Source organism: Poecile atricapillus, chromosome 3 (assembly GCF_030490865.1).
Source record: "Poecile atricapillus isolate bPoeAtr1 chromosome 3, bPoeAtr1.hap1, whole genome shotgun sequence".
Classification (NCBI taxonomy): Eukaryota; Metazoa; Chordata; class Aves; order Passeriformes; family Paridae; genus Poecile; species Poecile atricapillus.
In genome coordinates, this window is record NC_081251.1 from 7,231,796 (window position 1) to 7,245,469 (window position 13,674).

General features: G+C 44.8%; 1 protein-coding gene across 6 annotated transcripts in view; it reads right to left on the reverse strand.

Moving 5' to 3' along the window:
- Positions 1 to 13,674, reverse strand: part of EVA1A (eva-1 homolog A, regulator of programmed cell death) — a 205,372-nt gene that overhangs the window by 60,563 nt on the left and 131,135 nt on the right. For 2 of the 6 annotated variants that reach the window (XM_058836141.1, XM_058836140.1), the window contains exon 1: positions 5,550 to 5,687. The exons of 2 other annotated variants lie outside the window; for them this stretch is intronic. Coding sequence is in view for 1 of the 4 variants with exons in the window: in XM_058836136.1 (XP_058692119.1) it covers positions 2,281 to 2,335 (55 nt within the window). In the remaining 3 variants the exon portion in view is untranslated. Of the gene's footprint in view, positions 1 to 2,280; positions 2,351 to 5,549; positions 5,688 to 5,828; positions 6,102 to 13,674 lie in introns of those variants that run through there. 2 more of the 6 variants (XM_058836136.1, XM_058836138.1) reach the window with 2 other exon arrangements.

The following is a 13,674-nucleotide window of genomic DNA, read 5'->3' on the forward strand; positions in this document are numbered from 1 at the left end:
GGTGTATTTCTGTCTCTCTGGGAAGGGTTTCTGCTGCACTGCTGTTGTCCTTACGTGAAACTCGTGTTTTGAAGCAGCTTGTCAGGAAGCATTAGCATGCCTGGCAGGTTTGCCTAGCTTGGGCTTCTTCAAATAAGGAAACAAAGGGAACGAAGGGAATTCCCAATTTTGCATGTTTAAACAGTAAGACTGAAAACTATTTAGAATCCTGCTGACCAAATCTCAGATCTTGCAGGCTTAGTGCTGTTCAAGCCTCCTTAGCAGGCTGAAGAGCACCCTTCTGACTTCTGAACTATAGCAGAGGAAGAAAACACTTACAGAGCTGTTCAAGAAAAAAAAGAAGGCCTTCAGGAAAAAAAAGGACTGGCTACCAATAGCTGATCACTTTCTGCTTCCACCTTCTTCTTGTGGGAGAGAGGTATGGGATCTTCCCTACACTTTGGGCACATCTTTACCCCTTCATTCCTGTGCTCACCTGGCACCACACACTGCTGTGACATTCATGGCTCCCAGGAGAGCTTTTCATACTTGCTCTGCAATCCAAATCCACTAAATACACATTAATCTAATTGTAACCATTGTATCAAGCAGAGGAAAAGAATTAAGAAACTTCAGCGTACAATGTGCCAACTATTCCAAAAATCAGATCATTGTGGATAATAAACAGTGAGAAACAACCAAACAGGAGTCAGAGGAATTGGACGCTTTCATGGTCACCGATGTAGTAAATCAACACTGCAGTTTAACACAGACAAATGTAGTGTAAAGTAATATATCTGAGGGAAAGGACTGGACTTGAAAGCACATATTTAAATGTGACATTCATGCAGTACACTAACCAGGAAAATTAGGTTGATTTCATTAAAGAAAAATAAATCTCTGAAGACTGAATGCAGTCCATGGATACATTAATAAAAAAGAAGGGGAAAAAAAGTAGTCTAAGCATAATTTAGGCTATGTCAGAGGGAAATCGCAGTGACTACTAAAATAAAAGGAGCACAAGGTAGATTATATTAAGTTTGAAATAAGTCTTGGTGGGAAACTCCAAGAATTTCTGTATTATGGGTAGTGTGAGAAGTACCAGTGAGGATCATAGGTCAGCTTCTGCTGCTGTCTTCATCCTTAGTACTGGGTCTGATGACCAAGAAGAAAACTCATTTTTAGTTAGCAAGCTCCCTGGGTATATTTAAGATAGGTCCTGCATATTTTAATTATAACAACTTCAGATGTTCTCAGCTTTTCACTGCACCAGCCCCTATGGAAACATTTCCCCCCTGCCCCCTTCAAGGACAGGCAAAGAGAAGAGAAGAGCAGGGATTAGTGGTCTTTCCATTCCCAGTAGTCAGTGAAGGAGGAGAACACTGAATTATCATAGTCACAGAGGAAATCAGAGGGAAGATCTGTGTTCTTTTCATAACCACAGAACACCTCTGAGAACTCTCCAAAGTGCAGGTGCACAGATGTCTTTGCTCCAGTGAAAACCAGCCTCTGCTGGTGTGGGAGGGGACAGACTGCTCCGAGCTCCTAAGGTTAAGAGCAAACTAACTCTGGCCAAGGGCACTGGAGGGAAACTCCTTGTTTTTAGCAAAGCTGTGGTTCTGCGTGGGTGCAAATGGCCTGTGACGCCCTCAGAGTCTCATCTCCAGTGAACTGCTGGGAACTTCCATCAGGAGGATGAGGTCCAAACAGCTTGAGCTGAGATTCCCACCAGTGGCTCTGTGGAAATCGGGTGTCTCGAAGTGAACACCACAACACTGACCTTCCTCAGAGACCAAATTTATTCTCAGCAGAGAAAGGAAACCTCTCACAGTTGCCAGATTAAGCTGATCAAGAACTAACAAGAACTGGAGGAGCAACAGGAGTGGCCTCCTCTGTTCTGCCTCCAGAGAAAAATCTGGCTTTTATTACAAAATTCTAGCCTGGAGCTTCCTCCCACAGGATAGACCAAGGAGGCCCAAACTTGTAGGAATTAACCAAAAATAACACTTGCAGGGAGGGAGAGGATGATTGAGGGAATTGTTGATGGGATACAGAGGCCTCTCACCTCCTTCTCACCAGTTCAAGTCTGGAAGGCAGGAGGGAGAGAAAGCCTCTGAATTTGAGAAATTTGCTGCCTTTAGCTGGGAATCAAGTGACTCCCACAACCACCATCATGTCAGGCAGCCCCAAGCCAGTGGACAGAAGAACACAAACTGTCCTTCCCATCTCCACAATAATCCATATGTTTAAAAATAGCCAAAGCAAACAGGATTCTGTCTGGAGAGGGAAGGAGGCAAGCACCTTTTTGGCTATATTTTGCCAGCAGCAGGGATATGGTTTGGTTAATCCTGACCATTTCCACTACACATCTTCATTGCTATGGCAATGTCCCATAAACAGAGCAGGGTTCAGCAGCTCCCTGGAGCAAGGAGGCAGCACTGTCCTCAGGTAGTGGCACTGCATTAGAAGAAGAAAAACAAGAAATTTGTGCAGGCGAGCTGAAGACTCACTAGAGCGTATAAATATTACCTAAATTTGTGCATCAGCATTTAAATACGACAAGAATTGGAGCTGGAGCTAAGCAAGAGCAAAGCAGATGAACACAGAGTGTCTGATTCAGCCTGGGGAGATGGGGAAGCACAGGGAACTGGGAAGCACCCACAAACTGGGCCAAGGCTATCCCAAATGCTGCTGCTGTTCCCCAAGAGAAGCCTGTGAGAAACTAAAGCAGATGGCAGCCAACATCCTGGTGGGCAGCCACACAGAACCCTCAGAGCAGCCCTGGGCAGGACAGGGAGCACCACACCAAGCTCAAGCACTGAAGCAGGAAAAAGCAGCTCAGAGAAAAGGATCCCCAGCACCCTAGGAAGCCAGGAGTGATGGGAGATCTCTGCTGGGGCTCTCAGCGGCCATCATGGGTTTGTGGCGCTGCACAGGGGTCTGGCTCAGGGATGAGAAGTAGCAGAGACCTGCTGTTTAAAATCAGGACTTGTTTGCCCTGCCCTTGTGCAAGATGAGAAAGGGGGAAGGGAAGCACGTGTTCACCCCACCTCCTTGCAGTGTTCACAACCTGTGGCCTCTCAGAATGCTGGTGCCCCCACTGCAGTGGAGTGGCCGCCGAGAGAGGCTTTACTCAAGGCAGTACTTCAGTGAGGTAATCTAAGACAACAGGATTAAACTGAAAGAGACAATTTATGTTGTGCAACAGGAAATATTTCCAGACAGCGAAGTCTGTTGGGCTGCAGAGCACTTTCCCAAGGTAAGCAGCAGAACTGGAATGGCCATCCCTTGGCTCATCTGTCAAGGCTACAGGAGCACTGTGTGGTGTGGAGAACACGCTCCACAAGGAGAAAGACAGGACAGAGACCCCAGCCTTGCTGCTGTTACAGCAGTTCTGTGTAAAAACAGGGACCCAGAATTTGCTTATACACAGAACAAATTTCTATTGACAGGAGAAAAAGTTGAGATAGGCAAGAAAGAAAGAAACTTTAGACCCTGAGTGAGTATCTCTTGTTTTGCTTTCTCCTTTGCAAGTGTCAGTAAAAAGCAGATATTTAGGGACTGTTTCTTACCTGCCCTCACTGCTGTAAATCAAGAATAACATCTAGCAGGGCGATCTCAGCTTAAAATGAAGTGGGTTCACATTTAAATACAAAAACACTAAGGATAAAATTATGTTCACCTCCCAGCTAGCACACAAGTTTTGAGATAGTTTAGAAACTGACTCCCAAAGACGTGCAGTTGAGACAGATGTTCATCTCTCAATATCTGTATATACAGCTGGATTTCCAAAGGACTGGAGGTCCATTCCCCACCTCAAGCACCCAAAGCAGCCCCTGAAGCTCAGTTAGCCCCCCAGTCACCTTGCACAGGCAGTGATTCCATTCACCTCTGAGCTGCCTTGCCTGCTGAACCCCTGTGAAAGTGCCAGTCTGTCACCCCATTTCCTTTCACATCGAGCATACAGAGCACAGCTCCAGGTAAATGCTGTTTCTTAGGCTCCAAGGAGGTGCTGGGAGTAACTTCTACTACAATTTCTCTCCTCCCTCTGTTACATGAGCTCGTTACTCTCTTGGCTGTGTCTCTGCTAGTAAACTAAGCCCTGCCAGAGCCCATTCTTCAGCCCTGAAGCCAATTGGCACGGCCTGACGCCTACATATTACTAAACTCTCTTACACTCTGAAACAAGGTGACTACATCCAAACTGCCTTTGGAGTGTCCTGGCCCTTCCTGAACTCCAGCAACACCCAGAAGTTGTCTCAGATCAAGCCGTGTGTGGTAGCACAGACGTTCGAGACCAGCTCACTTGTACTGTATAAGCCAGCTGTGAAAATACTGAAATTGCATACTTTTGATAAATCCTTCAGTAGCACAACACTCAGAAAGAGGTTGCGAGACTGGAAGACCCGAAATAGTATTTCCCACTGAACTTGATTTAAAAAAAATGCACCTTTCATAGAGGAGCTGTGAAACAAACTTTGAGCTTTTACCTAGAAACTGGCTCCAGGCAAAGCTGTCAGGAAATGTCTCCTGGGTCCCCTATTGCTTATGGCAGCAAGACAAGGGGTGCCAAGGCTGGACAGGGAGCTTGAACTTTCCCCAGCCATGGGAGGAGATGTACCTTGGCTGGAGGCGGGGGAGAGGGACTGAAGTGCTCAGGGTGAGCCCAAAGCTCCGTTCCTACATACCCATCTTCTACCTTTTCCCACCACTTTCTCATTAGCGAAGGGGGGGACAGAGAGAACTCTACTGCCAAACCAGCATAAAATGAGGGAGTTGAAGAAGCAACATGAATCAAGCAGTGTCTAGGAGGTAAACATACAGTACACAATGCCTTGGGATCATTTTTCCTGGGGCCAACTCCAAGGCTTTTATTGCCCCACTTATAATTAGCTGGTAAATATTGTACATATAGTTGACCTTTCTAAATGCTGCTGGGTAGCTGGAGGTGTTGGGAGCTAATCCTTCCTGTGAAGACCCAGGGTTGTACAGCACCGACTGTATCTGCCGGCATGTAATGCTCTGCAAGCGCTTTTTTCCCTCACTTACTGACACATTGAGATTTACTGCCCTGTGTCAGTGAGTTCAAGAAAGCCTTTTAACTCTGGAAGCTCCGGGAACCGGCTCCAGCACATGCTTCAGGATTCATCCGTCAGTTTGTTACGCCTTGTTTGTCCAAGAAACAGTCAAGACTGAACGAGTCAGGAATGACAGAAATAGTACATGAAGTCACAGTTGCTCCACTTTAAAGCACAAGCATTTGTGTCGTTTTCCTACCAAATATATGTGCGTTCAGCGAGCAAATAAGGCAATGGCAGAGGAAAGGCAACACGGGCAGGATTTTACAGATGCCAGCTGAGTTGTGCCCGCTCCTCCAAGCGAGGATAGCAGAAGATTTCCACATGTATCTGCTCTTTCTGCCCAGGAAAGCAATCCCCGGGACTGGACACACTCACAAACCCCGTGAACGCTGCTGCAAGCCAGCCCTGGGAAAAACCTGTGAACACTAAACCGAAGCTGAAAGACAAACACGTAAGAGAAAACTGAGCAGCCCCTGCTCTTTGCCTCACCTCCGCTCACTGGCTGCCCGGCTTCTGAACATCCCCGCGCTGCTGTCCGCTCTGTTACCCAGCCCTTTTTTCCGTCAGTCACATCCAGCCACCGGCTCCAATGCCAGCCCTCGCAGCTGAGCTGTCCCACGGAGCGAGACGCGCACCTGGCTCCCGTCCCCTCCCGGTGCCCGCAGCCCCCCGCCCGGCCCGCAGCGCCATCCCCCGCTCCCGACCACCTGCACGGCCAGCAGCACCACGGCGGCCAAGTCTGCGAGAGAAGGATGGTTTTGCTCTCACCGCCTCAGGTTCCCAGCAGCCTGGGACGTACGGAGAGCCGAGCGGAGAGAAGAAAAGTTGTTGTAGCGTTCGGCTTCTTGGCGCTCCTGGCAGCGGGCTGGGAGCCGAGCCCGTGGGGACAGCAGGACAGGAATGCGGTGTGGCAGGAGGGAGAGCGAGGTGTGCCCAGCGCTGTCACAGCTCCCGAAAGCCGCGGCCGGGAGGGCGCACGCCCCGCGCGTCTGCGGGAGGGCTGGAGCGAGTGCCGGGGAGGGCAGCAACAGGAAATGACACAGAAACTTCACCAGGCTCCAATCCAAACTTGGCCCCTGACATGAAAGAGAGGGGAGGCAATTGGGGGCGGGTGGGGGGGAAGAGAAATTTTTCCTCCTCATTAACCAGCGTAAAAATCTGCTGACTGAAAAAAAACCCCGAAAACATCACTGTGACAAGTTTTATTAAAGCAAGGAACGAAGGGGGGTAGGGGCGGGATTCCCATCAGAGTTTATTTATTTGAGCAGGAGCGGCGCGATGATGTTAGACACTAAGAGCAAAATGGCATTTTCAGCAGTTTCCTGGCTTTTCTAAGCTCTCGAATGCTCCAGCGTGTGCCTGAGGGCAGCAGGCAGGAGCGAGGTCCCTCCTGCATCCTGCGCGGCAGCTGCTGCCCCAGGAGCCCAGGCAGCTCTGCCAGGGGGGCAGGCAGGCGCTGCGAAATGCTCCCGGAGCACAGGGGATGGCCGGGGCTCCTGGGTGCTGTGGCCAGCCTGGAGAGGAGCACACGGCTCCTGGGTGCTGTGGCCAGCCTGGAGAGGAGCACACGGCTCCTGGGTGCTGTGCCCAGCCTGGAGAGGAGCACACGGCTCCTGGGTGCTGTGGCCAGCCTGGAGAGGAGCACACGGCCCCGCACACCTGGGGGGCAGGGCAAGTGGCAGCCCAGGCACCCGCAGGATGTGACAATGGCACCACTCACAGAAGCAGAAGATCACACTTGAGTGTGTAGTCAAACCTTTGCTTGGACGGATACAAGAAACTTCCTTTATCAAATAAAGTTGGATGGATAGTTCAGAATCATATACCCATAAAATCATTAAAGTTGAAAAATACTTCAAATGTCACTTAGTCCAACTAACAACAACATGCTCACCACTAAACCATATCCCCAACTATCACACCTACACATTTTCGGAACACTTCCAAGGATAGTGACTCCACCATGTCCCTGAGCAACCTGCTCCAGTGCCTGACCAGTCTTCCAGTGAAGAAATTTTTCCTGATATCCAATCTGATGGATTTTCTAATAGCATTATTAATAATCTATTTGGATTATTTTCCTAATATCCACTCTAACCTTCCAGCAAGGCAAACCCTCTGAACACCTCTCTACATGCTGGGTGCAAGGGCACAACAGCTGTTCAACTTGGCGGCAGTTTTTAAAGCATCCTTTAGACCTAACACCTAAAATGTGTCCTTCACAGGCAGCCCAGACCTAGCCTGACTTTAGGCTTTCTGCAAATCCCACTTGTGCTTGCAGAAGGCAGTGCCATAAACTCTTTGACAGGAGCCCATAGGACTTTCTATGGTGTCCTCTCATCCTCCTGATTTGGTTCCAACACCACAGCTGAAAGGTGGATGAGATGACCACACAATAAGGTTACTGTAGATTGAACAGAAGGTCAAATGTTGTTTGGAAGAAGCTGTATGACTCCTCATACTACTGAAAGATGTCCTATCAGATACAGTAAACTGTAGGGACAGTTGGAATCCAGGTCTAAGCTCAGATTTTCCTGGAAAGAAAATATAAACTTAGCCATGCTAGTTTCCACAAATACGAAAGTGGTGATTTTTTTCCTAAAAATTGACCTTTCTTAGGCTAAAGATGGCCTCACTGAGACCTTTCCATTTACCAATCAGTTTTATAGGTATATCATATTTCCACTAAAACAAGAATTTTAAAATATTCCTATTTAATAGGAATGTTTTAAGGCCAGGTGAGATCACTCATTTGATAATTTCCATCACCTGGCCTGATCACTTGCATAGATGAAGCCACAGAATGGTGTCCCAAAACACCTGAATCATTACAAATTATAGTACATCATGTAAGGACAGATCCCCCCCCGAATCAGAAGCTTTGAGGGAAGGACCATCCACCCCAGATAAGTGATTTCAGTGGCTATCACCCCATCAAGAAGAAGGGCTGCCTTTCTGATCTGCATTCGTCTGGCCTCATTCTCCACCCTCAACCCTGGCCATCACTCATCAGTCTCTCCAGGGAGCTGCAGATCAGGCATGGGCAGAGAAGGCTGCAGCCCACCAAGGCACAGCCCATCCTCAGTCTACCCCCAGAATAGCAGGAATAGTTCAAGCCCAGGCATAGCTGGGGACACTCCAATATTTTGGTTGAAAGCAGAGAGGCCATGCAGCTCTGAGTGGAAACTGGAGCCTGCTGCTGCCTCGCCATGCAAGCTCAACTTTACAAAACCACAGACAAGTCATCTTGTAACCTTGTCCTGAATAAATAAAAATAGCTGAACTTTTTTAGTCTCTCACGGTAAGGCAGATTTATGGACAAACCACAAACCGTGCTTGTCACTCTTTCAAGATCCATTTCCATTGCATTAAAGTTCTTTTTCAAATGTGCCTACCAGAACTGGATGTGGTATTACCTCAGCTATACTGTAAATTTTTAACAGACTTGGACTCCTATCCAGCTGCTCCATCAGATGCATCCCTCTCTTTGCTGTGCCTTTGTGAATGCAGTAGCGACCTAACAAGCTGAATTAGGGATTTATTGTTATAGTATCATTTTACTCCAAACTTCAACCTTAAACACAAAACACTTTCAGATTTGGCATTTATACAGTGTTCAACATATGCTTTGATCCAAACAAGGGCTTTGACCTGCCTAACCTTTGGTGTATTTTTTTCGCTTCTGTGAATGACTTGAGCACAATCGTACGGTATCGGTTGTCACTTCCTTAATGAGAGGTTATTTTCAATTAATCAAAGAAATATAAACAGAGCCTTGTATCAAGTTTAAATAAGCTCAGAATAGTTCTGCCCTTAAAACAGATGTCTAAAGCTGTGTCTCCTTTCAGATCAGAGCTAGTGCACTGTCAAGAAGAGATCTTGCAGATCTGTTTGCTCACCCAGCTCAAAAAAACCAAGTATCAGCTCCAAATCCTGACACAGTCGAGTGTGGCCCATTGAAGTCAGTGAATTGGGCAGCCCATGATGCAGATTAGGGTAACCAGGCCAAAATCAGATTTGTGAGGTCTTTACAGATTAGAGAGAACAGCAGAAGGGAATTAGATAGCACCATATTATTTCAAAGTAAGGCTAGCCCTGTATCAAGCCCAGCACACCATAGCTGCTTCCCCATGGCTCTGATCGTGAAGAGGTCAAATAATAAAATGAAAAGAGGAAGAGATTAACTAAACAGGGCCAGGGCCAGCAGGCACAGCCCCATGCACAGTGGGGGCTAAATGTCCTTAAACCCCAAAAGAGAATGACCCCTTGCAGACCATTTATCAGGAGCAATCTCTGGTCATGCTACTGGTCAAGCCATGCCAGAGACTTGGCACCCCACCCTGGAGTAAGCAGGGATCATGATAACATTGAACACCATAAAAGTTTTCCAGTGGCAGGGTCCTGGTGCTGTTTAATTAATTTAACCAATAAACTAAATACAGCTAATTGCAGAATGATAAGTTACCCAAAACACCCACAAGACTTTTTCTTCATCCTGAAGCCTTGGGTAAATACAGGCTTGTCCTATGAGACTGAGGCTTTTCCACACAGCTTTAACATCCTTATTTCTTGCACTTCAGTCACTGTTTTTTATCTGTAAGCTCTCTAAGGTGAGGAGCACATATATTCCTAGATCTTAGCCCTTGCTTGTCACTCAAAAAACAAGTGTTTTAATCCCTGGGGTTTGATGTTTTTGCACTTTTCTTAACCACCTCAAGGGTAGATCTGAATTAAATATCTGCACTGTGCCTCTCTAGTTAATAGAGACTGGACCTTGTGGAGGATAATTTGTTTTATCCAAACACAGTTTAACACAGGTGAGATGAATCCCCTCTTGAGTTGAGCCTCCTGCTCCAGGGATTATAAACCTTGCTAATTTCAATCTCTGCACCTAATTTTCCATGTCTAACAAGGGGGCAAAAATAAGGTATGTGTTTACCTCTCAGAGCTAAACACAGATTATTTCATATCTATAAAATATATATTATAATAACGTTTTCATGACTTTTGATGTCAGGAACAAGTCATCTTGTGTAGCCTCTAAATGAGATAAACTCTGATTAGGCCATTAAGTTTTTGTGCAGTTACCACTGGAGCCCAAGATACTGGGTGGCTACTAAAGTACATCTTCCTAGCAGGGATTAACTCTGGATGTGTCAAGGGTCTTAAGGGAGGGGGAAAGCCACCATATCTTTTATTAACTGACAGTCCTGAGAGTAATAAATATCTTTTCAAAGGCAATTAATCTGAAAGAGCTTCCTGAACTTGTTTTTGTTGTACATATATATATATATATATAATTTAATATCTCTGCACTGTGTGCCATTCTCTCTTACTAAAAATACTCACTATAATCAGTCAGCTTTTCTAAAGTGTGTTCTGATAATCTGAGCTCATTCACAAACAGCACCCGCAGCAACACCCAGTAAAGGTAGGGGAACACATTTAAAAGTATTCACTTGGCAGCTTCCTGCCTTGAAAATGAACATCACATTCCCATTCCTACCTAGAAATTAGAGTATAGGAAGGGAAATGGCTTTTTGCAAATGGACTGATTTTGCCTTTTTATTTGTGAGGATGTGCAACATGCAACTATTGAGATTCTAGGGTGAAATAACACACATGCATTTGGCTGCTATAGAAAGGGAAATTATAAGAGTTTTCTTTTACTTGTTTGTCTTTCTTTTACTTTTTTTTTCTTTTTTTTTCAGTCCAAATGGCATCCTGGTCTCTGGTGGAAACCAGTGGGACCTGTGGCTGAGAGACCTGCACAACCCTGGTTAAGGATAGAGGAGGGGAACCAATCTTTTTTTTTATCCTTTTAGCAGATCTATAACTAAAACCACAGCATGAAGCATGTGCCAAAATACTGGGTTTATTAACTATACTCTCACCTGGATAAACCATTTCTGTTTGAAAGAGTACCTTAAACTGCTTACAGCAGCAGGATTAAGGTGTGGTGAATTCAAACAGAAGGAATAGTCTTCCTTTTATTTTTTCCTTCAGTACCTTCCATTTCATTCTGAAATTTCATTCATGGGTTGTCTGAATCCCACAAGAAAAACTGTAATGTCTCAGAGATGTATTATTTTCTGGTTTCTGCAGTTTTCATATGTTAACATTGGATTATCTGCTATTTTATAAAAAATTATTTGTATACCTTTCCATACATATCTGCTCCTCCCCATTCTATTTTTGGTATTTATGAAGGCAGCTACAGAAATTTCAGGGGCAAATGACCTTTAAAGAGTAACAAAGATCTGTAATATTTACATCTTATGTATTTTACAGAAGGAGAAAAGCTGGTTTCTTCTCCCCTATCCCTGCTCCCCCCACCCCCAAAAAATAGGAATTGTCTCTCAAGTCTGTCTCTCTCCAGAAAAATCTGACCTACAAATGGCTTTCTCATAACTCAGCAGACTAGTTTAGTCCTCATATGGATTTATCATTAACCACATAAGCACATGTTGTTCATTTTGCCCAACCTAATGAATATGCTATAAATAAAATAACTCTAAAAGCAGGTTTCACCATTCTTATCCAAGCTGTTGCTGCAAGTCCTCGTAATTCCCAAACCCACTTACATTAGAAACATTAATCACTTGATTATAATTCAAAGCATCAGCTCTCTACAGCTGAAACTCCCTAGCACTTGACTTTGGCTAGACCTCTAACCTCAACTTATCACTTTCAGGCATACTCCACGTTTTCTTCTCCAATCTGTCACTAATGTAGGAAAGACGTGGGAAGTTGCTTTCAGGAGGTATTTTTAACCTAGGAGTGTCTCATTAAAAAGAGAGCTTAGTATAGAAACTCTAAAACAAAACCTTTTCCCCTTCACTTAGCACATCAACCTGAAAATACCAGAGGGGTATTTCACCACTACTCCTTTCATTTTAAACCGAAATAATGTAAAGAAAAAGGAAGCTCTTTTGGAAGAGACACTGTTGAGTGTAATCCCTATCTACCCCACAAATATTTTATATGATCATAGGATTATTTGTAGAGCTTTTTAATTTCCATCTTGAATGAAGGAGGCTGAATCAAGCCATCTATTATTCTGACTTACCTGCTCATCCATTAAGAGTGCATTTGTACATTTTGGGTTGTTTCTCCTTATTTCAGCTGACAACATGGAGATCATATTCCATCTTGACCAAAGGTTTTAAAAGCTGAGAGAAACAAAAGATTATTCATAGGATATTATTTTTAAGCCCCATGTGCTTTAGTCTGGAAATAGAAAGACAAAGATAAAACTCCCAGAAGGACAGCCACAGCTAATGAGAGCCTGAGAGGAAATGATCACACATTCTTAGTTCTTCTGATGGATGTCCTTCTAGCCTTATTAATCGGAACTTTGTAATGCCGATAAATCATCGAAGTATGATAACAGATGAAGGTGAGTTTGGATGTAAAATGATCCATAGTGAAGGATTACAATAAAGGAGGAAAAGGAGGGGGAGCCAAATACAGTTTTATAAACTGCATCCTCAGCTTGTGAGGACTTGTAGATAATAAATGTCATTCCTTTTCCACATTATCTAGGAGATTAAGAATGTTTCTTGATGTATAACTGCTGGGAAGCCTCTGTAGCACCTTCTCCAGTTACCAGGAGGTTTATATTACATCAATTGCTTTAATTTTCCATCAATTATGATTTCATTTACAAAGAGGAACTTTAAAGTACCTTTCTTCCTTTAACCTCTTTTTGAGGAAGTAGGCTCCAGAGGCTGGAAAGGAGAATATATGTAGAACACTGATGGTTTTGATCTTGCAAGGTTTGTCAGATCCTGCTTGAGATTCCAGCAAGTTTTCTGGTATGACCTTATCCTGCTTGAATGATCCTATGTCACAGAGGTGTCAGCAAGGTCTCCACGTCTCCAATCACTCTAGATAGAGAGTTGTTGGTTTCTATATTCAGCAAAAACCACCCATCCATCAATGCACATGTGTCCCAGTTTGTGGTTTTCCAGGAAAGCATTTCTCAGAGCACTTAGGAAATAAATAAATGTATTTGAGATGCTATTACTGACAAATCAGTTCCATTCCCTGCTTTCTACCAGTGGTTTTTATGCTGCAGAATACAGCCCTGGCCATCTGAAGCAAACCGAAGCCATGCTTATGTACTGCAAATTCAAAATAAAAGGTTATTAAAATGAGGTAACTTGCTGATAAGGCAAAATCTGCCTTAAGCCATGAGAGCCAGAGGTATAACAAGACACCTAGGAAAGAAAGGACAGAAGTGCACTGGATGCCTTTGAGGATGCTCTCACCCAAATTAAATACAAATTTGGATGCTGTGCTGTAGCTTTTTTTTGGTTTGTGCCACAACACAGAGAGATCTCCAAGCTGATGCCCTACCAATCTTTGCTAAGTCATGCTGCAGGACAGCACTTGGCAGGGAGATGCTGGTCCAGCATGGTCCAGTGAAATTATGCCAGGGACATTGTCTGTTGAACTGAGGGGCCCCATCCAGAGGCATTTCAGCTTGGGGGCTCCATGGGTGTGAGTCTTACTCTGTGTGGAGACGGTCCAAACATATCCATACCATACTGTATTCTGCATTCTATAGGAATATAAACTAGGGATATAGTTGAGTTTCATGGCACTTCTC